Raw genomic sequence first — 27831 nt, 5'->3', positions numbered from 1 at the left:
TGCATTTTGTGCTGACAAATCTATAAAATGGAACGGGTATCGCCAGAAGCCATAGAGATATAAGCATTTGAAATGTAAGATAAAACTACTTTTTCCTCTTTTTTTAATGTACCATGAAACACAATAGAGAATAATACATGTTTGTTTTTTTAAATTTTAGAATATTTAACTTACACTGACACAAAAAAAACACCTCCACACTAACTGTATTTGATTTATTTACACGTAGCCCCCTCCCACCCCCGCCCCCAGCAGTTACAAGTGCACATGTACACACATACACACTCCCACAGAACTGAAAGGAACACACTACGGCTTTACCATAAGACTAGGTACAGTATCAAGGAAGAGTAATGAACGGTTCTGAATGAAAAGAAAAGAACATTTTCATACTGAAATTTGATACAGGTGTGTCTTTGTGTGTATGCTGTATATATCATCTATATCTACATCCACTACAGTTATCAAGCATCCATACAAAATGTTTCCCACAACTCCAGTGAATTAAAAACAGGCCATGATAAGACTCCTCTGGAGGGAGGTACTGGTTAGTAAATTAAATAGTGTTTCTCAAAGGCCATTAAAAATGTTTTGGGAAATTGGCGTATCCTTAAGATAATAAGAATATTGATATCACTTAGGGACTGTTTGTTACTTATGAGGGGGGAAGTATGTCAAATAATTTTTTAAAGCGCTGGGGCGGGTTTTTATATCTGCTGAGAAGAAAGGCACACAAATTAAAATAGTTGTATTTATTTTACCCCACATTTTTTTTTCTTTAAAAATTGCCCAAATTCCATCATTTATCACAGCCAGAAATAGTAAAACCAGAAATTATGATTGGATTTTCACATTTCTGACGGTCTTTGGACACATCATGTGCGACAAACGCTTATTTCAGAAAGCCAAAAAAAAAAAAAAATCATCAAAATCACTTTACTCCTAATCTCATTTAAAATCTGGCCAAAAAAAACCCGCTAATTACTAATGACTACTATTCAACTTTTAACCTAAAACTTTCAGACATCAAAGGGTACGTTTTAAAAATCTAATAACTAATTTATGGTGGAGGGAAGGTCGTGTATCTACCTCCAGTCACTCAGGGAGGCTCAAGGAAAAACATTTGTAGCTTTGGGAAGGGTCAAAATAAAAATAAATAAATAAATAAAAAACAAAATCACACCTTAGTCACCCCCCTCATCTGATAAGTAAAGAACAGTCCCTTATGTCAGCTGAATATGAAGCTACAGCAGCTAGCTAACGTAGCTTAGCTTAGCCATAGCTTAGCACAAAGACTGAAAACAGAGGGAAACAGCTAAGATAGCTCTGTCCAAAGGTCACAAAATCCACTGCTAGCACCTCTAAAACCCAATTATTAAATTGTTACATTAAATCATACAAAAATTAGGGTGTTAAAATTATAATAGTCGTTTTATAAGGGGGTTTTGAACCTGACTATTTCTTGGTCAGGATCAGTTACTTCCTGGAGTCTGCTGTTAGCCTAGCAACAGCTACAAGCCAAGATAGCCTCAAGTTTTTGTACAGATTAAACCAAAAATGCTCTATAACCTTCTCTAATTAAACAAACTTCATATTAGAGACACTTGTAGGTGGATTTTAAACCCTTAAACAGAGCCAGGCTAGCTTATTACCACGTTGCTAATCTCTGTGCTAATGCTAACTCAACAAGAAAGCGGATACATTTTCTCCCAAAATGTCAAACTTTTTCCTTACAGGTTGTCTGAAAGCTGATAAATCAGACCAGTTTTGAGAGCTGGCATTTTTAAGTACTTAATTCACTGAATAAAATCACATTTATACGCTGAAAAGTTGGCAAATCAGGCTCGCTTTATGCAACATCCATCAAATTGAGGATTTGCAGGCATCTCCTCTAACACTTTGGCACTTTTATAGTTTTACCCTCCTGAAACAATATTTTTTTTGTCATATAATTAACTGATAATTGTGAAACATTTTTGCAATAAAGTAAACACGTCGTCAGCGTCTAATTCACTGGAGCACACATTTGCACACCCTCATCTATGTAGGTAACTGAAATATACTTTGGTAATCAGTTTATCTGCAGGTAATATCTGACACAATGAGAGGACCTTGTCAACAAATCTACCATAAAAAATATAATCTTGTACTATAATAATAATAATAATAATAATAATGATGATAATATTCATCTCGGATACAATGATTGGCCAGTCCTAAGGAAAGAAAAAAAAATAATACTACTAGAAATAAAGTTTATAACTGATATAAACAAAATACTTTTATATCACAAACACCCAATATATTTTCAATACACCTTGTTCAGGGTAATTGCATGCATGCACTGAGTTACACAACATGACTGGGACCTGGCTCTGCGTGCACCGAGCGGACAGCAACTTGAGTTCTTCTCTTAAACTCCCAGAGAGATCAACTGTGAAATGTAAGTGCAGCTTTACCTCCAGCATCAGGCACATGTGTCTGACGCTTGTGTGAAAATAAACTGAAGGGTACAATCAGCTACAGACTGCGCCCTCTCTGCCATAATCTGGGATTTGTTTTGTATGTTCTCTGTTGGTGTCTTAACAGGACAGCCTCCTCAACCCGGTAACAGATGTGTTTCAGAGCCCTTAATATCCATTTAAGGATGGAGACTGAGTAATGATCACCGGCAAGTTTGTCTCATGCTACAGTTGTGCAGGCGAAGGATCTGATCTACGTCACGGATCAGCTGTGGGGAGAGGGGACGTGCTGGTTTTCTAAGTCGGCTATCCTTGTGTCGTCCAAGCAGAGCCAGTGCCAGAATTGGAAGCGCGAGTTTTATATTCTTTGATCATTTTTCAGAATTATACTGCAATCACATTTAAAATACAGAGCTGGGGTGGATTCAGTGGCTGGGATGGGGGAGGCTGGGGATGTGGGGCGGATTTGGGGGTGAGGAGAGGGGAGTTTGGGGGGGTGGAGGAGGGATTCTGGGAAGGCTCACCTCACAGATTGAGTGACAAGCACTATAAATTTAACAGTTACTATTATTCTTTTTTTTTTCTTTAAAGAAGTTTGGCAAGAGAAAGGAAAGGATGTGATTCATGCTTAGATGTCCGAGTAAGATGCTGAAATGATAGGATGTAAACAAAATCAGCAGGTAGATCTCTGGATTAGTGCAGTTTAAAACTGCTGCAAGATGATGGGAACTAATTTAGAGTCTGAGCTGTCAGACCTCAACGGCTGGCTGTAATACACTCGTGTGCCACCAGAGATCACTGTGGGATAGAGTCTGTACAGAGTAGGCTGGCTCTTGTTCGACCCCCCCCCTTGCTCCTGCAGATTGATCCTGTCACAGAGTACCCCCTCAGTGTAAAGTGCTTTGCTGTCTCAGCCACATTTGGGATGAACACTGTAGATCTTTATTGTCTGTAAGACCGGGTGACAAACATTCGGATGAAGTAAGTGACACCTCCAGTTGTTTATAGAAAAGAACAGAACTGTGACATAATGAAAATAAAATACCAATGTGAGAACAATATTGCACATAATCTTACAAAACTCTAAGACTTTGTCCACAGTGATAGAACAGTGTACAACAAAAGACAACACTAGTAGGTTACAGTGTCTCTGACTTTAGTGATAGTATATATACAAAGGTGAAATGACCGTTTCGAAGGCCCATCCATTCGCAAACTCAAAATCTCCTATTACGTTACATAAGACTATTTGAGCAAGATTGAAATATAACAAGTAACAATATAGTGAACTCATACTTTTTCTTATTTTTTGCAAAAGACTTGTTTTCAAGGTCTAGCCGTGTCTCCGACTGAGCGCCGAACGCTCCGGAGTGTCTCGAAATCTGTAACTCAGTGAGAACATTTGGCAACCTTTAACCCCGCTCTGCACCTTGAACATGTAAGTCATCACTATAGAAACCACTAAAACAAATATCGCCACGTAGTACCATGCAAACAGCAATTATAAAACATTTATAATTCAATAAATAAATTCATTTCCAATAAACTTCTCCAATATCTTTTCTTTTGAATAAATTTAAAAGGCTCAGTTGATGCAGGCAATGTTGTGGAGACAATCCCAAAAATAGCCGTGTTCTTCAAAAACTGATGTGAGCGTTAAACGACCCCCTTTTTGTCAGAGTTAAAGTGTGACAAGCATAGTAAAGAAAATCTCCGTGACTTGGCACCCTAAAATCTTTGAAAACTCGGAGTGGCTGCTTCTTAAGTATCACAGGTGTCAAAGGTAGGTGTGTTAAAAATTCGCAAACAGTAACGTTTAGCAGATAAATATTTTTATATATTTAAAGATCTTTTTTTTTTGGTGATTCCTGTAAGTTTCTTTAAATTAATAATCTCTTAAAATTGGTTCACTTTACTCATGGGATTAAAGATGGTGACAATCAAGAGAGCATTTTACTTTAAAAAGAGAATAAAAGGGTGGAGGGTTTGCCCTCAGTTGGAAATATTGCATCAAGGTATTCAGTTTAGTTTTCTACTAAAACAGAAAGCTAACCCTGTCCAGAGATCTCAGGCCAAATGTTTACAGGTACAGCCTCGTCTTGTTAAACAACCACCACCACTGATATGTATGTCTATACCCTTATTCATCTTTAATGTTGCTTTAGTCATCTCTATTTACAGTACAAATAAATCTATTGATACTAGCAGCATTCACAACATATGGTCCGACATTCAAGCAACACTAAAAACATTTAATACTGTTCGTAAATAGTTCTAGAAACTAATTTGTTTTGCTTCCCTATATTGTATATACTGTATATTTATATATATACGTATTTATTTATATTTCTACTACAAGTGCAAATGACCAAAAACAGTTTCTTTAAGAAAAGAAACAGAAATAATCAAAGTAAAGTGACAGCTGTCCTTGGTCAGAGTGAGATGATTCTGGATTTCTTTTTTTTTTTTCAAAGACTTACGAAATCTACATATACAAAATATATGTGTAAAAAAATAAATAACATGGTCACATGAGTCCGGATTTTCAACTATTGCACATTCCTTCCAAGATGCACTTTTTGAACCTAAATATGATTTGCTCACCAGTCATTCAGTCAGGGACGTGTGTGGCTCAAATCTTAAACCAATCTAGAAGATATAAAATCTCACTGGAGAGTCTACTGCATAGAGTTCAGTCTTGTGGACAACGTGAGTTTCCTAGCTACAGAAGCCATTGTCCTCTCTATTTGTTTAGACTCGACCCTATAAACAATCAGTCAAGAGATGTTCAGAGTCTCACCTCGGTGAGAGCTGATAAACTCCGAACCTGAGCGTCTGAACATCTGTTCTTTCATCATCTGTAGGGCGACTTTCCAACTATAGTGTCGTTACCGTGCTGGCGTCACGTAAACACATCAGTTTTCCTTTTTTTTTAACACACTTTGTTCACTCTGATTCAACCAATAGAATTTTTGTTCACTATTTTCTCTTTGAAAAATACTTAAATATGGCACATTTAATGTATCTAAATTAGGCAAAACAACAATATATCTTGTGACAATCAAAATGACATACATCTATTTCATCAATATGTGATAACTTCTGTCTATAAACATAAATACATATTTGTTCTCTAGATGAAAAAATAACATTTAGTAGTTTGTTTTTTTTTCATTTAATGACTCTGATGAACTCATCAAAATTTCACTTGTTGCACAGTGGCGGACAGTGCAGGTGCAGTGCTTGTCGAGGTTGCAATGACAGTTACCATAGTGACAGGAGCCTATGCCATCCAATAAATAAATAAATAAATTAGATAAATAAATTTTAAAAACAGCGTTTTTGAGCTGTCCCTCTCAGCGAAGGAACGTTTTCTCTCCACTAGAAGCTTTTTAGTATGTCACAAAAATACTACACTCATACTGAACAACGCGTCAGAGCTTGTACATTATTTACAGTGATCCACACGAGGGTCGAGGGGTGCTGGCAATGGTAATCTCCTCGGGGGTGTTTGTACTGTCTCCCCACTCCGCTGTCACACCAGCCTTCTGGTAGGAAACGCACTATTCACAGTTTTAATTACGTGTCAATCTCTACAAACTAAGCTAGCCTTGTTGTATTTTTTTTGGCACTAACAGTGGCCACGGGGATGAACAGCCACTAAGAAATGAGTTGAAAAGGAGGACGGGGGGAAATGGCAGTAACAGAACAAGTGGAGTAAAAACACACACAGTTATAAGGACGCCATGCTAAGGACTGATCAGGTTAAAGATAATACTGCAGGTTTGATCCACGAGCCTTTTCAGTCTTCTTCGAATGTGAATTTCACAGTTCATACTCAACAACTCTATTCCTCCTTCCAGCTGGTGGTCCTGACCGTGGGTAGCAGTGTCTTTTTGCCTTGAAAAGATAAATCACATCGAAGACAACAGGCTGGAACGCTGTGGGAGGTGTCCGATCACCACGAGGGAACTAAACAGACAGTCCTACACTGAGCTCATTTCAGCTGGCTCTCGTTCTTTCCAAGCAGAAGCCGCTGCTATGCCACACTTGTATTTGAAAGAAACAACAAACAAAAAAGAATCGGCAGAGATTCAAACAAGGACGGACACATACATGCATGTGCGCTCACACCTCAGCTAACAACCCACACCCAACACCACCACCTCCTCCTTTACTGAGTGAGTCCAAGTTACTACAGTAGATTACACACTAAGCGATGAAAAGAAAAGTCTCTTTAAGAACAAATCTAGATAGCATCTAAATTAGTCTAGAGCCGACAATAGTTATAGTAGCTTACTGGACTGGAATGAAGGGTTTTAGTAGCTGAGCATGTAATACTGCTCATCGGTCTGCTGGGGATGGAGCTGAGGGAGAGGTGCCGAGGCTGAGCTGGGCCATTGGCTCGGTGTGAGAGGACTATCTTACAGAAAGAAACGGTAAGAGCGACACAATGATGAGGCAGCGTTGATGAGAGTGTGGGAGAAAAGGTGACACAGGAAGAGGGCTGAGGGAGGGGTGGGGGGAGGGTGGAAGTGGGGGAAGGGGGCTGCTCTTTCAGGAGTAGATAGTGATAACCTCGCGGCCGCCTCCGCGGACCAGGAGGACCCGGTTGAGGCCGTCAGTGAGGACCTCCAGGAACTCCATGTCTGGGAGAGAAGTGTTAAAGAAGCTAGAGGAAGCAAGTACTGATACTGGGTCCACAAAATGAAAACTCAAAGGGACAATCCACCCCAAACTATCAAAAATACAGATTTCTCCTTTTACCTGTAGCGTGATTCATCAATCTAGATTTTTTTGGTGTGAGTTGCCCAGTGTTGGAGATGTCTGCTTTCTCTTATGCTGGATTCACACTACACAAGATTGCTGTCCATTCCGATGGTCACTATGTCAGATTATGTGATTGTGGGGTCATAAAATCGTGCCGTGATTTATCCGACAGACATTACAGACTACACGTGGGTCCACGACCAGCCATCCCTGGTCATCTTTCCCAAATGTGCGTGATGTCATCGGGTTATTCTTGTCGTATTTTTATTATTATTACTATTATTTCAGTCACTGTGTCTGTTCATGTGCCAGCCGAAATGTTGTTGTAGTACCGTTAAAAGCGCCACCAGATGGCCCCACCAGTACCTACGAAACATTCAAGTTACTGAAACCTCCGCAACAAGTTCCCGCAAATGTTTCACAATAAAAGCCTATTTAGAAAATGAAGGGATTCTCTCGACCAAAATTATAAGGAGCTTTTAATTTTAAACAGATACAGGAAGTGTTGAAATGACGGCGCGATGCGTTAACTTTATCAAGGCAATCAGGAGTGGATAAAAAGTAAAAATATAAAAATACAGAGGGAATGATAAATAACGGCCCGTTTATAATGTAGTCTGTTTCAAATGAAGCTGAAATTTTATTACTTTATATCCTCCATTATGAAGAAGTAACATTGTTTGCTAGCTTGATGCTAATGGCCCTGGGTTGCTAAAGTGCCTCTGCTGTTTCACACCATCAATTTCCCCTTTTTACCCTGTGTGGTTACATCCCTAGAGGAAACATCATAAAGGCTGGGGTGTTGTTGTCATACACTTGTCCACGGCAGCAGATCACTCTGTGCTCCTATTGGTCAAAGTGACAGCTGTGACGGGAGCAGTCGTGAACGGCACAAAGCAAAAAACATTGTTTCTAATCTCAGCCATGTCTTAAACAACGAATACAGATTGTTACCATCGTACCGGAGATACAGGGTCCCACGATTCAATAAGGTCAGAGTGAAAAACTCTTTTGTGTCTAGTGTGAACCTGGCATTTAACATAATGAAACTAGATGGCACTCAGCTTGTGGTGCTCAACGTGCCAAAAAATATATTTGGAAAACTCAACAGCAATGTCTCCATGTCAAACTATTGTTTTAAGACACACTGTTTGCATTTACCTGTAGAAGATGATCAAATATTGATTAGTGCAGCTTTAAACTTCTATTAATATCAGATAAACCTCCCATTGACAGGGGGTAAAGGCTGCTACAAAATATGGACAGTCTCAGCAACATATTTCATATTTTGTGTTACTAATCTCTGACAAAAATCCTCTTTGAATCCAAATGCAGTGTGCCAAGAGAGTAATTAAAAAGAATAAAACTAATATATTACCTGTAAATGTTATTTGAAAGCTCTGCCTTGTTCCTGCAGTGGCACTGTCTGCTCCTAAATCCTAATTAGTTATTTGCCTCCGCTGCCATCTCACACATATTTTCTGATAACAAATCACAGCTATTTTTATCCCTGAAGTCGATTAACTTACCATTTATTGCTTAAAACACGAGTCTATTCCAGGGGTAGGAAAGTGCCTTGAGGCTTAAACTGATTTGGACTGTATCTGTAGAGCGCCACGAAAAGTTTCACTGTTTTTCACAGCACCTGAATTAGGAACGAATCTCTTTATGATATTTACATTTACGTTTCATCAGGATATTAATGGGACATGATCATTTGAAAGTGACATTCTGGGTGTAAAACTTCAAACACGCATGATCAAATTGTCTTATTTTAGAATCCCACCTATTAGTGACAAAAGTCTTTGTTTCAAGGTGACAGTTTTTCTTCCCGATGTGTTTGAGCGTCTCTTATATCTTGTAAGTCCTGAGGATAGTTTTCAGATAAAATCATTTGCTAATACAGATTCACATGACTGCATTTTAAGCCTCCAGCCTTGTTCGCAACAATTTTTTTGAGCCCTCCAGAGTTGGAGGTACCTAAACTATCCTAGGACACAACAGTCGAAACCCCAGTGACTCGACAGTGTCTAAGCTCACTACTCGTGCAGTACTGCTGTCTCTAACACATTAGCAACTCCTCCTCTCAGTAAGTCTACCTCTGTCCTGGTGAAGGATACAGTTCTCGTCACCTGTCCTGTTCTTGGGTGGCCCGGGCATGTTGAGGAGGACTAGCTTGGCCTCTGAGGACTTTTTGATGATGACTTCATTCAGCCGGAGCGCTGTGTGCATGCGTCGCACATTGGACTGGTTCCTGCGTTAAGACACAGCAACAGAAAATGAGGTCAAATGGTTTCATGCTGATTAAGTGACATTTTATAGCATGTTACAAAGTATTTCGTGATGCTAAGCTGGTCGAGGTGACAGATGCTCATTCACACGCATGTATTCCATCTTCATGTGCTCATGTGGCTAACCTGGTCAGAATGAGATGTGAATGGACTGAATGAGGTTTATAGGAGCTTCAGTTACTTACAGGTTCTCCCACTCGCTGCAGCATGGCAAGAAGAGAAACACATGATCAGTACTAAGCTAGTCTACCTATTACAGGAGCTGCATATAAATCCTTTCACAGCAGTGTGGCAGACCTCTTTGGTGCTACACTTTACAGAAAGAAAAGACTCAAGGCTCTTTTTGTCAGGAACAAGAGGGTCATTCACCTTTACAGCAGGTAAAGGTTCAACGAGCATTTCAAAGCACTCACGGCTTCATGTTGAAGATGTCTTTGATGCCCTCTGGTGTGGCTGCGCCAGGCGGCTTGGCAGGCTCGCCGTCTAACTTCTCGGTCCAGGTCATCTGGACCTGCTCCCCGGGGCTCTTAGCCCCCTCTGTGGGGGTCAGCGGGGTGGCCGGAGTTGCTGGGCTGGCTGGGTTGGTGTTGTCGTGGATAAGCTGGACCTGAGCAGGGGGGGACACAGGGGAAGAGGCCGACTTTGACTATGAGACGAGAGGAAGAGAGGACGGATGTGGATTTACATGTACATTGCATGGAAGGTTGAAAGAGTCACGGTTGAGGTGGAAATGTAGGAATGCAGGTCAAAGTCACAGAGAGCCACAGTGTTTGAGAGAGGGAGAGGGAAGAGAAGTGTTGTTAGGGAGCCTTACGCTGTGCAGTCTGCATATTATGTGGTTTCTCTTACAGTTACATGGGCTGTGATTGAGGCAAGGAAAAAGTGAGTCTGAATCACGTTACCTTAAAATTAACCTGCAGTTAAAAAACATGATGCAGTCAGTTTAACAGAAATCTAAAACTGCGGATTAATTCAAGAAACATAAAACCTGCTCAACATACCTGCTACTACTATCGTGGCAATACCATACCTCATATAGTATATTTCACAAAATGTTGGACTATTCCTTTAAATTATATAGCCTTGTACTATTAATAATACACCAAACTTCTATTGATAGTGTTCCTTTACTTTATGTTATGCACTACTATGTTATTCAGTCTTTGTTTATCATGCAGATCCTTTTGAAATCTTATATCTTAAAGGGACAATTCACCCAAAAATCAAAAATACATATTTTTCCTCTTACCTGTAGTGCTATTTATCAGTCTAGATTGTTTTGGTGTGAGTTGCAGAGTGTTGGAGATATTGACCTTAGAGATGTCTGCCTTCTCTTCAATATAATGGAACTAGATGGCACTCAGCTTGTGGTGCTCAAAGCACCAAAAAACACACATTTGAAAAACTCAACATCAATGTCTCTTTCCAGAGATCATGTCCCAGTTACTCAAGTTAATCTATAGACCTTGTTGTGAGCAGTTTCATAGATGAGAGGTTTGTGCTTGTGACGGCATGAGATGTAAACATTAATGGTGTCCTCCTTGGCTGAGCTGTAACGTTAGCTAGCTCAGTGGTGCTAGGTAAGCTAGCAGTTGATGCCAGGCATCCAGGGTGTGCGCTGGGCTTTGAAGTCAATTTTTCTAGTGGTCAAATAGTCCAGTTACACCATCACATGATGCCCTGCGGCCCCAGAAGACTTTCCTATTTACTTACATGGCAAAAGAGACATCTGTAAATCAGTGGATACATTTTTTTGAGTGTTAACAACCACCATGAACTGACTCGTTTCACTGGTGGGATATTATCCATTTGGTCCAATAACATTTGGAAAGTCTAGAAGAGCTGCACGATAGTTAGTGGAGCGCTAAACCGGAAGTAGCCAGCTCAGCCCGCAGACATCTCTAGTGTGCCTGCTCTATGGGCTACACAGTGCGGAAGCAGTGCCGATCATTCAGGTAATTTTATTCGTGACATTTGAACTATTTTGGCTTCATGCGCCACTTTCATAGGAATGAACCAGGCCCTGCTTGCAGGTCTGTATTCAGTTCTCTTCATACATCCATGGTAGACACATGAATAACACACTTTCTTTTGGGCGGTGATATGGTTGGCTGGAGTAGTTTGGTAGAGAGAAAATAGTTCTTGAGTAACCAGGTCACGATTTCTTTGCTTTGAGCACCACAAGTTCAGTGCCATGTAGTTCCATTATATTCAAGAAAAGGCAGACATCTCTACAACCGATATCTCCAACACTCGGCAACTCACACCAAAACAATTATAACTGATACATTATACTACAGGTAAGAGGAAAATTGTGTATCGTTAACTGTCCCTTTAAAGAAGAAGAAATCACAACACCCTTGGGTGTCCGGTTTAAATCTTCTCGCTCAATCTGCCACTTTTTTCCTTCGTGCAACTTCTGTGTTGTACACAGCAATAACTTCAAACTAAGGTCAGCTGTGCTCTACCTCTTCCTCAGGCTTCTCCTCCTTGCTGGCTGCTGGTGGTTCCTCGGTCACACTCAGCTGGGTGGTCACAGCGGCTGGGTTCTTGCGTCGGATTGACCCGCGGGATGAATCAGTGATGCTCTGAATCTGTGGAGATACAAATGGAGCAAAGCAAGGAGGAGGTGATAGGAGTGGAGATTTCTTTTTTTTACATACAGAGACCATGCTCAATATTTATGAGAAGCAAGAAAGGTCAGGAGTGTGTTTTTAGGAGACATTTATTTACTGTATATCGCAGCAATGACTCACAAAGGTGAGGTGCAAGTGAGGATAATTCCACTGCACTTATTAAAGTTATTGACGTGGAGAACCAGGCAATCTTTAAGTTCAACAAAGAACTCGGAGGAGCTAATAATAGAACAACACTCAGATCGATATCTTTTATTTTTCACATCTGTCAAAACACCATCATGCTGTGATTCACAAAAGCAAAGCGTTTGGTGCTGTGGCTGTAGCCAGCGCTGATAGAGCGGGTAAATATGGTGTCCCACTGCTCCGCTTTAACCGTAGACATGCTTTTGTCCAGAGGGGCTTATGTGTCATGTCAAGTCACATCAGGCCAAGCCATGCCATGCCAAGTCGCCCTGTCAAGTCACGTCAAGTTTATTAGTGCATCTTTGAGTGCAAACAACAAAACTTAAGACTTAGGCGAACTTTCTTACCTCTCTCTCACGCTCAGTCTTGGTCAGGTTGATCTGTTTGAGCATCTGCGACCGTTGTTCCATCACCAGGGTCTTCTCGTAAGTGTAGGCTGAGATGTCGCTGTCATGCTGAGATGAAAAGAAATGGGCGGTTGATTTGTCTTTTATTATTCTCGTTATTTTTTGTGCTCGTCACAATTATTCACCAGTATATTTATTTCCAAGTCACTCATGAATAACGCTGTCTCTCCCCCTGCTGAACCCTGAGTGAGATCTATGCTTGAAACACGAGCATAAACTGGTTCGAATGACGTGTCGATCCACCGACCATGTCTCAAAGCAAATGTGCTAATATCTATTCTGTATGGCCGCACCTGAAGGCAGGGTGAAAAGCCAGCCTGCACAGAGAGGGGCAAGATACCGTGATGACACAAATGGGGATAGCAGTGCACACTTTTGAGCTGTCTCTCCTCGGAGGCATTCACGGTGTCTCACTTGGTTGTGCACACGAAAATGACACGAGTCATTATGTGGAGAATGAAAAAAAGAAAAGAGCTCAAGAGAGAAAATGAATTCCTCCTCCACATACCCGATTCATTGCTTCACAGTGTGGCTGTGTATCTCAGAATGTTGGTTTTTTAAATAATTGTAGGACTCATTCCCTCCACCTCTAACGTCGGTAAGACGAGAGGGGAGGATTTACAGACTCTGTTTGACCATCCGCCGAGCACTTCAGTCGAAGCATACTGAAGCCTTAACACACATCGTATTTCACGCTGTACCTCGCACCAATCAGCTGGTTTATGTAGCGCAGTTCCCAGGGCAGTCATGCTTCCTTCCGCCTGTGCACAACGCTGGTCGTGTTCACTAAAGCAACTGGCCGAGCCCACGGCACCGCTGGGTTCTCTGATTATGTAACCAGCTGAGTGCCACTGAGAATAAAGCTCTTATAGATGTACTTTTACATGTATTTCTTTTTCATGACATCAGTGGTCACACATACTTGTCTGAAGAAAACTCACCATTTCTACGACTTCCACCATGGCGTCGATACGGAGATGATAGAGGAATGTGGTCAGGTCTTTTTTCATCTGGATGCTGTTGTCGTCCAACTGGGCCACAGTGAAGATGCGCATCTTGCACTTCCTCCAAACCTGAGGAGCAAAAACAACACGCTGACATATCCTTACAGTATTGTTTTGTGACTACTTTATGTAGGTTTTTATCATTAGTAAATCTTAGTGAATATAATCTTGTCCACCCCTTTAGAACTAAGAAAAATTGCCACAAAATTCAACAACAGAAACTTCTCAGCTGCATCTCTGTCTTGTCTGTTTTTGCAGTAGTAACTGTATCACAGTACCTTGTGCTGGCGGAGAAGGAAGGGCAGCAGCATCAGCATGCCTCCATCGTGGACGATCCACCACACATCAATGTGACCCTCAGTGAAGCGCTCTCCATTGGACGGGAAGGCTGAGATGTTCTTCGGGACAAGTAGAGCCAGGTGAGCGGCGGTGGTTTCTCTGACCAGCTCTGCAGAACAGACACGTACAGAGAGGCTGAGGTGTTAGATCTGAACTGGCATGTTTTGGTTACTTTATGTTTTGGCATGACTAATTCTGTCATCCATCATCAAATATTCCTTCTTTTCTTTCATGCTGTCTTATTAGGGAAATGTTCTCTTCACTTTCCCCCTGAGCAGAGAGGTTAAACAGCAGTATGAGCTGCTCAAAGCTTGAGCTGGTAGGGATTGGGATTTTGTCTTGTTGAGATGCTCCCATAAAAAGCTCCCATAAAACGACAGGTTCCAAAGAGCTTGGAACCTGTCGTTCTTGGTTGAAGAGAAGTACACCACTTCAACACACTACCCCCCAAATCTGCTGAAGCTTTTGAATTGAATTATCAGGTGATTTGCTTCCCCAGTGACCCACCAACAAAGTTCCTCCAGGTCTGGTGCTCGTCGCCCTGCCTCCAGTTGCGCGGCCAGGACACCAGCACAGCGTTATGTTTCAGGCCACCAAGCCCGCTGGCCTGGATGAGGTGGGAGGTGGCATCACGCAGGTTCGAGGACACGGTCACTTGACAGAAGCCCTTCACCTTCTCAGTCTCCATCAGTTTACGCAGCGCCTGGAGAGGCAAGATAATATATGTGACTGAGGCGCAGAGAACAAGTGAAATATAACATCCAGGTTTCAACCTATAGTATATGATCAACTGACTGCGGATCAGTTTCATTGAAAAACAAAATGAATTAATAAACAAAAGTAAGACCAAGAAAACAGCAATATGACATGAATATTAGTAAGTACATGCACTTATATGTCAAGCGGCAACCTCCGGGGCTGAAAAATGAAGCCAACACAGAAGTGCCACTTGAGGCTTGCTCCAGAAGCCAGTAAACCCCACAGACCCCCATATTAAACAGTAAAAATAAACATGTTTACAGCCTGGTACAAAAGACGGTTTTAGATTCCATAGTTAATTTCCCCATGCCTAACAATTGTTTGGTGGGTGAACTTATATAACTCACCCATTTAAATGTTACAACGTTGGTAAGGTAACATAACCACGGTGTTACCTCTGATTCACTGAGTATAGGTTAGCTGTAGCTATTTCAGTTCATGAAAGTCAATTGTAACGTTTCAAGTCTTGCTCAGCGTTTTTTGCTAACGAAATTTAGCGTTAGTATGATCACAGTTAACCCTATAATGTAAATGTACCATGCTAACCAAGCTAGCAGCTAGTGTTAGGGTTAGTGCTACCTTCTTGTTTAAATATGGTCACTTCTGGCTCCAAAAATCCAAGATGGCGACAGCCAAATCCCAAACTAGGTGCTTCAAAACAGGAGTCCACAAACCAACGGGTGAGGTCATGTTGGCTACATCCATTATTTTATAATAGTCTAGCAGCTAGTGTTAGCTTCACCCTCTTTTTCAAATGGTCACTTCTGGCTCCAAATATCCAATATGGCGACAGCCAAAATGCCAAACTTGGGGCTTCAAATGGGAGTCCACAAACCAATGGGTGAGGTCATGTTGGCTACATGCATTATCTTAAACACTCTTGCAGCTGGTGTTAGAGTTAGTGTCACCCTCTTGTTCAAATATTGTCAATTCTGGCTCCAAAAATCCAAGATGGCGAAAGCCAAGATGCCATACAACGGGCTTCAAAACCGGAGTCCACAAACCAATGGGTGATGTCACATTAGCTACATCCATTATTTTATATAGTCTAGCAGCTAGTGTTAGAGTTAGCTTCACCCTCTTGTTCAAATATGGTCAATTCTGGCTCCAAAAATCCAAGATGGCGACAGCCAAGATGCCATACAATGGGCTTCAAAACCGGAGTCCACAAACCAATGGGTGATGTCACGTTGGCTACATCCATTATTCTATACAGTCTATGGTACATATACATAAGTGCCCATATATTCACACATTTGCAAGTACACTAAATAAAACAAAGGTATCCCAGGTTAGATAAATCCCCTGATCAAGGTGGAGGCAATGTCTTTTGACTTGTATGTCTATGTTCAAGTAGCCTATGTCTTTGTGCCAGCTAGCTGGGCATGGTTTCTTGTATGTGATTCAGTTTAATGACATACATTTTCTTCCACAAAAGAATTTGAAAGAACTTTCTATTTAAGATTTAAGGGCTCCCTACCTGCTCTGCATGCTGGGTCTGTTCGTGGTTCTCCAGGAAGGTGCCCTCTAGAGCCGTTCCCACAATGGTCAGACCTTTACCCGCCTTCAGCTGGTTGGTCAGAGAGAGCAGACGAGGCTGCTCCACGTTCTGCTCTGCGTCTGTGCTGACCAGCGTCAGCAGCTGGGGCCTGAAGAGAGGGGAGAGCAGAAGAGAGAGAAAGTGAAAACACAGGGCAGAAAAAAGTTGAGGGAAAGAAATGCAGGGCAGGGAGAGCGATGGAGAATCAAATGAAGGTGTGGCAGAAGAAATGTGGGCAGAGTTAAAGTCCTAGTTGGGAAGGAGAGGGAAAAAAAGACAGCATGAAGGTTGACGTGTTAATATGAATTCACAAACACAGCTCTGATGAAGAGAATCACATTAACTGAGAGAGGATGGCTCAACATGTACAGACATGATGTTAATTAGAACCATGTTAAAATAACACAAGTGTGACTTTGCCCATGTGCATCATACCTCCAGTTCTTGGTATGCGGCGGACCTTCCTCCAGCCGCATGAGAGCGTAACGTGCAGCACTCAGAGACAGACCTCGTATCCCGTCGCCCCACTCTTTCTCCGCACTGTGACACACACACGAACGCCAACAAATATTAGTCAATCAGAACATGAACAATAGTTTTGCAGCTTCGTTCTAAATCTAAAAAATGACAGTGATACAGTCAGCATGCTGAAACAAATCTACTTTTAGATGACGGTTTGACATAATGCAGTGTGATTAAGGATTAGGCATCACTGGTAAATGTCAAGTTGATATGATGTCACTCACCACAGGGAATCACAGCACTTAAATGCTCAGTGTGCACAGCTCAGTGCAACTCTTTTATAAGTATGGATGGATTACTGAGCGACTGCGCAGGGGTCAGAGGAGCCAGAGCCACTGTTTAAAGGGCCAGTGTGTAAAATGGGTTGAAAACAGTGACATCAGTGGTCAAATTCTAGATTGCAGGACTCACTTGCTCACCCCTCCCGTCAGGTAAATGACGGTGGCCTCGTAGGGACAAAAAGCTTTGCGCACGAGTTTTTCAGGAGTAGGTCTATCTAGCGACGAGGTGAATGTTTAATTAGAAATCTAAACCATGTTACGATATTGTAATAAATCACTCACGAGCAGGAGACCAGAGGAGCGTTCGGGGAAAAGGCCAGTTTATTTGAGCACTCCAAAAACTCCGGTAACACTCCAGGGGGTAAAAGACTCCGTCCCAAACTCTGACTCTTCTAGCGTAACACACACACACTTCATACACACATACTCGTTTACCATACCGAGTGGGGACCCCCTCCCCTCTCTGCTCCACCAATCTCCAGCCCGCACACTGACTGACAGCGTAGCCTGTAAACAGAGCTCAGCTGTTTATTTAGCCTAGCAATATCTCCGGACTATAGTAGCTGCAATGGACGACTTTGAACGCGATTTTGAAGAGTTTCTTGTAGCGGACACAGACCCAGAGCCATACCTGTTTGAGCCGGAGCATACAGATGAGGAACTCCATGTGTTTGATGCTGAGCGGGCGAGAAGAGAGGCTGAATGCACAGAATGGGATTCGGTGCTACTGCTACCATCGTTGGGGAGATATATCATCAGGAGGAAAAGCGCCGCAGAGAGTGCATCACAAGGAGTGAAGTTGCGTCTTCTTTTCCTCGCAGATGACGGTTCGGGTTCATTCTCTCCTGTTGCGTGGTAAGTGTGGTCCATTCGCAAACTTTATAACTAAAAAAACTTTTCACTACTCTCTATCGACGAACTACTAACACTCTCTGCTGTTTCCTCCTCCTTCTTCCTTCCTTCCGCTGTCTTCGTTGGTTCATTTATACACGCGAAACGCTTTCTCTGGCTGGCTGGATTGTCCGCTCGGTCTGCCGTACATACTGGCGGCGCAAGATGGCGACCTCTCTAAAGCAAGACCCTTGCTATATATATATATAAAAGCATAATTATAAGGCTACGAAAACCAAACGAATTTTATTTTATAGCGATTATACACTTATATAAACATATTAATGGGTAGAATATTCAGATTCAGATTCAGATTGACAATAAACTATGCCAAATATTACACACTGGCCCTTTAAAGTGACTGATCAGTTCTTTTTTAAGGGAAAGTTTGCCTTTATGTGGATGTCTAATCAGTGTCGATGATAAATGTAGTCGACTGAAGCAATAAATTCCTTGGTGCTTGCTGTACTGACCGAGCTTGCAGGTGAAAAAGGCGAGGAAGAACTAATTTCAGCTTGGATTTCGCCTCTGGGTGGTCAGGGGGCATGCTCCACATGCCGCTCAAAAACAGGACTTCCTTGTTCCCTTTGCTTGTATTGCAAACTAGCTACATTTCAAGTATGAGTTTAGAGGATGTTATAGACGAGGTTTCATTAAACAGTGTTTTGGCTGACTCAGATATTCAGCCATATTTCCTCGAGCCAGAGTATACGACCGAAGAAATAAAGTGCAGAGAAGCCGGGCTGCAGCTACAGAAGATGATATAGCCGGCAGGGACTCTCCAGAACCTGAGGTGCCATGAGCAAACAGCAACTGGTGGTGCCTTTGCTCAAATTGCCCTCGGATGCCAACAGAAACTGAATCATTCTGCTGCAGTGAATCTCAGAGTGGGCAGTTTCTGTTGGATGGTTGTCTTGAGGTTGGCCAACGCCGACCTCGAAGGAGCCTGAGTGTGCGTTACTATCCTTATTTGGACAGAGGTGTGCTGGAGGCTTTCTTCAGGATCCCGAAAATAAACTGGAAAAAACAAGCGAGACCAGCACGGCTGAGAGGGCACATGACCACTAAGTGAGTATTTTTGTTTGCCTGGGTGCAGACCTTTGAATCCGCCCACTCCACTTACTTTGAGTTGACTGATTTTGGTCTGGCATCGTGACATGAAACACCAATTTCAGTTGAAATAAAAAACAACCAATGAGTGCCTCAGAGGGACTAAAAAATAACCACTTAGTGCCATGGGCGGTACTAACAGCGCTGTCATGCTGTTTTCAAGCGTCGTCAAGCCACGTACCACAACGAGTGGGCTGATCCACGCACAGCTGAAGTGAGTGTTTTTCCATCACAGAGCAGGGCAGGTAAAAGAAGTTCACCTGCTGGAGGTGAGCTGTTTGCAGAGGTGCAGTAAGAGCCTGTTGTCTGCAGCTCTCACTGTGGCTGGTTCTGCTTTTACTCTTCCTCCCTGTGGTGTTAGTAGTTTTTTTGAAGAAAAGCCGCTAACAAAGTTAAGCTAATTTGGTGATAAACACATTTAATATCCTGTAGATCCTTCAGAATATAAGTCCCCTGTTATTTTGTTATTAAAAGCTTTTATGGTGAAGCAGCAAAATAAGGTAATGTTGGGTTTTCATTAGCAGTAACTTAGCACGACTCTCACAGAGCTGAGAGCGAACATGAAACGGTAAAATAAAGCAGATGTTGTGATGGCTACGCAATACGAAAATCGGTTAAAATGGACGCAATGTCAGACTGAAGATGGAAATGGAGTGGAACAAGTTGACAATTCTGTCCCATATCAGGCAATGTTTTTGTCACCTAATGATATTTTTTGGCCAACAAAGTAGTAGCTATGGGCTACGAGTATTGGAAGGTTTTGGGCGTCACACACAAGCTCACGTGCAATGCATCCTGGTACATGTAGGCACTGCCGACACAGCTCCAAGAGCAGGAGAACTCAGTTTTCTCGGTCAGTATAGCAGGCACTGAGGAATGTATTGTGTCAGTTAACTACATTTACCATCAACACTGATTAGACATCTACATTAAAGGTGGCTAGGTCTCACCTTAATACTTACTATCTATAAAATACAGTAAAATAAATAATGATATTTAAATTAGGACAACAACATTGCCTTACTTTATGAAAACAGAACCTTCATCACAGCTTTTTTTTGCTGTTTTCTATGTTATTTGTATAGTGTGCTGTAGTTGTTCGTATAATATCTGTGCAGAGGAGTGTCAGTGTGTATCTGCTGTGGCAGGAAGCCTTAGACACGAGTCAGAGAGCGTTGCTTTATCTCTAAGGTGAACTAAATGCAGAAATTCAGGTGCAGTTTTTGAACCAACAGCAGCTCTGGTTCACTTGGAAAATGTCATAGAAATAGATGCAAAGTGACAAATTAAGCAGCCGTAGTTTTTGAGCTATCACCTGCAAAACATCCCTGAAAGAGGCACAAAAGGATACAGCCTTTGTAGTCTCATTGAGTCTGGGGGTATGGCTCCTATGTCAGAGGTGTTGGGGGCGTTTTACATGCCCATGATGATAAGGAGAACGTTACTTGTAACAGATGGTATCTACATGTTTCACATCATGAGCACTCTTTCATAACAGAAAATGACAGAAGTCCCAACAAACAGTGGAACTAAAACCAAAAACCCCTTTGCCTTTAAACCCTGAAACAAAAAATATTGATGTAATATTGAAGAAGCAGAGAAGTATTCAAATACAGCACACACACACATACACACACACATTCAACACACTTTCCAGCAAAACTCAGAGGCAGCCAGCAAATCCAATCTCTCCTGGGGTTGCGCTCCACTCACCCTGCGAACTCGATATACTTGTAGATAGAGCCGGCAATAACCATGGCGACGATGGCGTAGTACCAGGAGCAGAGGAACATGAGAGTGAGACACAAGCTCATCCCCAGGAATGACAGCGCCCTGCAGTGATGGATGGCGAGACACATTTAAAATTGATTTAAAAATACACAACACTTGAGCTGCCATTTGTCGCAGTGGCTGCCGAACTGACCAATGGTAGAACTTGAAGCGGGGTCTCCAGTTTGGAGTCCTCAGCAGCGTCTGCAGAGCACAGGCCAAGTTCACAAACATGTAGCACATCAGGAAAAACCTGCAGGACACACACAAACACAGAAACTCGATTAAAACCTTAAAATTCACAGCTCCTCTTATGTCTCGTGACATAATAGAGTGATTTCACCCTGATTGCAGCCCATTGAGTATGTTATCTTAATAGCTGTCACATTCCCTGGTATTTATATGTATTACTGGAGCAGAAAAGCAGCCTGCCCTTTTGTGCGATGAGCTAAATCCTGAGCCCATAAAATTTGGCATTTGCATCGTTTAAGGAATAGCAGGGGGAACTGGCTGCTCTGAAATCTCCCACTGTTGGTTTTTCAAAAATGGCAGTAAATTAGAGAGTTCAGTTCTCACATGGAGAGGATGGGAGCCACCGCATCCAGGGAAGCGATGAGGATGCCGCTCTCGCAGATACAAGCTGTCAGCAGGAGGGACCATGTGGGTTCTCCATTGGCCTTTCCGTGGCCAAAGATCTGTGGGGACAACACAGAAACATGATAACACCAGTGTTGTTGTCGGAGTGTGTCTGCTTGGAGTGGTGTTTGTCCCAGTTTGTAAAATCATTAGAGAGGAAATGAACAGTGTAAATAAATAGGAAGACTGACCCGAAGGGCGGGCACGATGCCGTCCTTGGCGATGGCCTGCATGAGACGAGGAGCTCCCGTCAGACTCTGCAGCCCAGCCCCGCAGGTGGAGAAGAAGGAGCCGATCACGATCACCCATGGTGACGGCCAAGCCAACGTGCCGATCACCAAATTCCCGTGGACTCCCTCTCCGAATCTGAAGGAGATGGGAAAAGATCGCTTGCCATTTCAAACAACATGACATTGTTTTTTCAAATTGTATTATTGATAGTAAGCATGTTGCTTTTCTTCGGCTAACCAAAGATGGACTTACTTGTCCTGGAGGACCACACCCTCGATGCAGGCACCAAACAGAATCACACTGGACATGTCTGAGCAGTTCAGATCAGGAAAGTAAAGGCATTTCATAGACAGATGTCATGTTTTTAAAATGGTAGGTATTTGTTTAGCCAGCATGAATGCTCCTTAGAAGACACCTGTTTGTGATTGACGAAACCTAATTATAAAAATCATAAACCAATCCCTTTGACAACGCACTTAATAATATGATAAACCAATCAACTGCATTTGCTGAAAAAAGACATTGCATCAATCGATTTTGTTTAGGATAATATCTCAGAGATCAGTGACACTGTAACTAATATCCTTCTGCTTTATTAACTCACGATTGCATAGGCAGCCCACTGATGCGATTAGACGTCCTAATCGAATTTGTTGAGACCCCCGAGCCGATTACTCCGAGATGCATGGAAGACATTCAAGATGGCTGCTTCAGAGTTCCTGTAATCACATCTGTACATGTGTAGCAGCCAAATAATGTTTCACAGGCCACTTTTTTAAATGCTCAGTGGTGTTTTGTATCAGCATCTTTTACATGTCTTCAATAATTTTACAGAAGAAATTCAATATTTGATCAAATACGCAATGCAATTCTTTCACTAATAAAGAGTTGTTCTCTCCTGTAAATGATACAGACAATCAGAAAGACAATGCAATACCCCGAGTCAAAATCCAACTGGTATTGTTGCAGTTATGCAGGTTAGCAACAGATTAATCTACAACTTTGTGTTTTATCTTCTCATGCAGATGTGTCCCGTCTCTTCCTGATCAAATGGATTTCCAGCTAATCTCAGATGGTTCAGGCTGATTACAGCTGTTTAATATGGGGCGGGCTTCAGACGATGACTAACAACTAACAACGCTGGGGACACTAAAATGCGCACAAACCTAGCTCAGTAAAGAGCATGTTTTTGAAAACAACCAAAATGACTACAGCTGATTTAAAACTTTCTGTTGAAGCTCTGTTTTTAAATTCTGGTGGCAACAACAGCAACACACACCATCACAGCTCATCTCTGCACACTCTCATCTGTTTACATCTGTCCATCACTCAACATTATGTCACATGTGTTGTTGCTGTGGTTGGTTTTCAGTCTCTCCGATTGCATTCAGAGGCATTTCGATCTACGGCTGTAGATAACAACCCTTGGAAATCAAAGATGAACTGAGAGGTTCCAGACTAATTTGCATTTGCAATTTGGTCTGACAGTGTCAGGCAAGCAGTTATGGCCTTTCACAGTTTAAAAAGTTGACCTTTAATTATGGTGCTCCCTGCAGGTCAGTGTGTTTTTGTTGCAGCAGAGCAAAGCACCATCATCGCTTCAAGTCCTGTCAACACTGGACCAGTGGTGTCTGACATTGCACTGAGCTTAAAATACAACGTGAGTGGATATCAGGCTGGAATACTTGTAAAACTTTTAGATGTCTCGTATAAACAAGGTCATAATTAGGATCTGTGTGACATTAACAATCCTGGGGAGTACATCTGACTTATGGTGTTCTTTCTGGACTCATCAGTAGGTTATAATACATAATACATAATCCTCCAATTTTTCTGTGCAGTGACCCCTGTTATCCTGCAGGGGGCAGTATGAGAGGATACAGACTATAGAGGTGGTGGTGATGGCTGCAATGGTCCCAACGGGGATCGACTTCTGGGCATCTCGCAGATCTCCGGAGCGGTTGGAGCCAGCCATGATCCCTGAGCAGATAGTCGGGAAGCAGACATTAACAAGGTCAGAGTTTTACACACTTACAGACACAGGGTGGAATGAAGGAGTATGATCAAGAAGAAGATAAGAAATAAAGCTTTTCACCTGTCACAGAGGGGAAATAGATGCCGACTAGCAATGTGAAGAAGCTGGTGATGTCGGCCAACACGTAGCGGTTTGAGCTGGTCAGAGGGTCGTCCTGGTCTTCCACTGACTCCATTTCTTTTCTGGCAATCAGATCCCCCTTCTCATAGTAGTTCCCAAATAGGTTCTCTGGACAGGTGAGAGGGACGTAGGGAGGAATAGAGTCGCAAGGGTGGAGTGAATGTTTTGTGTAAACCAGGTTTAAAAAAGGATAGAAACGTATTCATAGATTAGAGATACGACTACCTGCTTTACTTTACCTCATGACTTCATCAGTGATATTTAGATTTTCCAGTTATGAAGCTCTTACGTTTGTGTTACCATAAACAAGCCAAAAAAAGCATTACAGAAATTATTTTGCAGAGATTTGGACATTAGGCTCCAAAAGGCTGTAAGGATTACTGTAAATTTATTATGTTGATCTGTTCTCTAGACACATCTATCGCACATCCGTCTGTCCTGGAAGAGGGATCCCTCCTCAGTTGCTCTTCAGCTGTGACGGTCCAAGGACAGAGGGATGTCGTGTGCTGCAAAGCCCCCTGAGGCAAACTGTGATTTGTGATATTGGGCTTTATAAATAAAATTAAATTGAAAAGGCCTGGGCTTACATTTGAGTTCAAATGTGGTACATGTTGTCTCCCACCTAAACCTTGTGCTTGAACTGCAACTTTTACGACGAGCCCCCAGAGCACAAAAACATGGCATTCACATCACGAGTGTAACCACTGGTTAGGTTGATTACATCTTCATCTTCTGAACATACGAGAGTACTAAAAAGTTTTCACCCCAATGAAGGTTTTCATGATTTATTGTTTTACAGCATCAAAGAATCAAAGTAGGTTTAACATGACTTGTTGGTTTTAGAAGTCTCTGACGAACTGTGACATTTAAGAGCCTTTCTGTTAAAATAATAAAACATAAAAACTTCCAAAGGGGGGTGCATACTTTTATATAGGCACTATATTAACAATGGCCTCTGATTTTCAACACAGGGCTTCCTGTTAGCCCTGTAACAACTGCTAGAGAGAAATGAGGTTAAGCTAGCCCTGGGCTCTCTGTAGCCTTGGGTTTCAGGTAGCCCTGGGCTGACAAATGGAAGTGCTGCTGCAGTCGGGGTGTGTTACTTTCTTCTGCTTTAACTTCATCATTTTCTACATTTCCTAGAAAGACTTTCAGATTCTTTGTATGGCATGATACACATTTATATATCATCTCATGCATACAATACAGTTGAACCCACTTTAGCAAAGTCAGTGTATGTATGTGGTCAGCACAAACTATATCAGAGAAAATTCTGCAGCCACTTACACTGGAGATATTATGTATCCACATTTGATGACAAATGTTTGTACATCAGAAAATCACTCACACACAGTCATAACCTGTTTTAAGATGACCTTTGCACATCAGTACAGGAGAAACCGCAGACACCACCACACTATCAGTGACTCAGCAACATATTAAGACAGGAGACAGAGAGACATTTTCTGTACTGTACACAGAAGTGTGTGTATCTGTGTGCTCACTGTATGAAATTGATTTAAAGCGGATGAACCAACCTGCCAGGATTCCACTGGTGACCCCCGGGATGCCCTGGATCTCAGACACATTATTGGCTATGAAGTATTTGTCGCAGGTAGCATTGAGGAAAGGTGAGTCACAGAACATGCGCCACAGCTGGGTGGTGACTGTCCCATTAGCTGTCTCAAGGGTCTTGGCACACACATCGAAGGCCTTCCACACCAACGTGCGGTTACCCAAGAGACACACTCTGGAGAAAAGAAAAGCATTAGCATTTAGTTTGGACTTCTTGTATAATACATTGGTAACAATAACATAATCTAAAATCACAAAATGAGTGCCACATTGTGCCTGCAACTTTAGGGCTCCTCGATTATGACAAAAATCATCATCACAGTTATTTTGGTCAATATTGAGATAACAGTTATTTAACAAGATTCCTCATCATCTTTGAAAAGGGTATGCATTTATTGAACTTAAAAAAAAGTGGATTTTCTTAAACTTAAAAAATAATAAAACTAAAACAAAGACCGAAACACGCCACAGCCTGACGGTGAGTTTGGACTTTCAGGGAGGGGTGAAAGCACACCTTTGTGAGAGGAAAGGGGTGTGTTGGATTTATAACACGACAAATTGAGAACGTCATTGCAAAACAGAATGCGGCACAATAATTATTTTATTTCAATTATCTTGTTTTCATAATTGTTGGAGGCCCAATCGTAATTGAAAATATAATTTGATTAATTGACCAGCCCTACAGTTTCATCTGATTCTTTTGAATTTGATTGGTTTGATCGTATATGGTACAACAGATCTACAGATTTAAATACTCTGGTAAAAAGTAACTAAAATAATCTAAATAGCAAAAATTAAACATAAAATAAAACAAAATAAATGTCATTTGTTCCAAGGTTTATACTTCAACCTCAAATAACAATATTCTCCCCGGGAAGGATTGATTTAGTGAACACATCCAGACGTCTCAGCTACACACGGGCTAAACTGGGTTTAAAAGTGGACAGATATGTTAAATATAACTGGTGATTCATCAGCAACTTAATGACTATACTTAGGTGTGAAGCAAGTTCAGCTCCATTTTAAGCAAGCGACAGCCTCCAAGGCTTAAAAATGACGTCAACGTGGAAGTGCCAAACCTGCAGTTCCTCTAATGGCCACTTGAGGCTGGCTCCAAAAACGAGTCAATCCTCATAGACTTACATGTTAAAATGTCCAACTTTACAGCAGAAATAAACATGTTTACAGCCTGATACAAAAAACGTTTTCGTCTCTATAGCTACTTTCAACATTCATGACAATTGTACAGGTGGTGAATTTTTTATATGACTATCCCATTTAAATTTTATTAATACTTAGTAGTATACTATAGTTAGTAGTTATGCATATTTAAAGGAATGGCCACTGAATGACAGGCTGTCTGCGAGGCATTAGCACAGTCTGGGAGTCATATTCACCCCAAATTCTAAGATGGCGACAGATGAAATGCCAAATTCGAGGCTTCAAAAGTGGAGTCCACAAATGAATGGGTGACATCACGATGGTTACATCAATTATTTTAATACAGTGTACGGTTTTAACCCACAAGTCTAGAAGTCGAGTAGAGTTATTGGCACATGAGGGAAAAACATCTGAACAAACAGAAACACGTCTAAGCAGGCGGCTTATTTCAGTAAAAACAAAAACAATACTTACGTCAATTCCAAGCTTTCAAATCAACGCAGGTGCTGTCTAGCATCCAATCAATGTTGTGACATGTTGTTACAAACCTAGCGTGTGTTGTGTGCTGGGTGTGTATTAAATGTGTCCAGGTGTGTTTCTCTGCTCGGCTGTCAGAGTTATGATTTGTGTCTGAGCTTATATTCTGTCACTGCTTACGGGAAAACAGGAGGTTCGACGGCGGTCTTGATGACCCCGGCGTAGACGGCCAGGATGGAGAGAATGACGCAGGCCAGAAACACCAAGGCCAGCTTGTTGACGTACTTCACGCCGACAAACACCACCGTGGCCATGGAGGTCAGCAGGATGGTCCCGTACACTCTCATGTTGTTCAGCAGGGCGGCCTCTGCCTCGGCACCCTCCAGACCCTCCAGGGGAAAGATGGCCGCTTTGGGCACTATGTAGATCTGAAATAAAGGGATAACATTATTATTCCCCCTCCTCTCTATATATCCAGGGACATCACACCTGCAATTTCCTCATAAAAGTTCTATACAATCTCACTGCTGCTCAAGGGCATCTTGGTGGTAGTTGTTTAGGGAGTGTTACTCATCCACTTTCCCATCTCACTTTTCCCCAGCCTGTCTGGGGATTTAAACTGGCACAT

The 27831-nt window shown here is 42.0% G+C and overlaps 1 protein-coding gene across 1 annotated transcript; it reads right to left on the bottom strand.

Moving 5' to 3' along the window:
- Positions 1-89: 89 nt before the first annotated feature.
- Positions 90-27831, bottom strand: LOC126385914 (solute carrier family 12 member 5-like). The gene is made up of 21 exons (XM_050037957.1): positions 27795-27831; positions 27384-27669; positions 25529-25740; positions 23931-24098; positions 23717-23815; positions 22088-22145; positions 21796-21970; positions 21545-21663; positions 21123-21221; positions 20912-21031; positions 16830-16934; positions 16335-16503; positions 14603-14798; positions 14035-14204; positions 13694-13825; positions 12693-12800; positions 11992-12117; positions 9937-10169; positions 9709-9723; positions 9353-9486; positions 90-7111 (listed from the first exon to the last, which is right to left on the bottom strand). Exons 1-21 carry the CDS (start codon positions 27829-27831, stop codon positions 7020-7022), a joined length of 2853 nt encoding a protein of 950 aa, XP_049893914.1. The 3' UTR covers positions 90-7019.

This window comes from Epinephelus moara, chromosome 24 (assembly GCF_006386435.1).
Source record: "Epinephelus moara isolate mb chromosome 24, YSFRI_EMoa_1.0, whole genome shotgun sequence".
Lineage (NCBI taxonomy): Eukaryota > Metazoa > Chordata > Actinopteri > Perciformes > Serranidae > Epinephelus > Epinephelus moara.
Note: the sequence above shows the minus strand (reverse complement) of the source record. Positions and strands in the feature narration are given on the sequence as shown.

Coding starts and splice junctions, on each gene's coding strand:
- LOC126385914 (XM_050037957.1), bottom strand. CDS start 27,831: ATGTGCCAGTTTAAATCCCCAGACAGGCTGGGGAAAA. Junction 24,099..25,528: donor CACCAGTGGAATCCTGGCAG/GTTGGTTCATCC, acceptor TCACCTGTCCAG/AGAACCTATTTGGGAACTAC. Junction 22,146..23,716: donor CACCACCACCTCTATAGTCT/GTATCCTCTCAT, acceptor TGAACTGCTCAG/ACATGTCCAGTGTGATTCTG.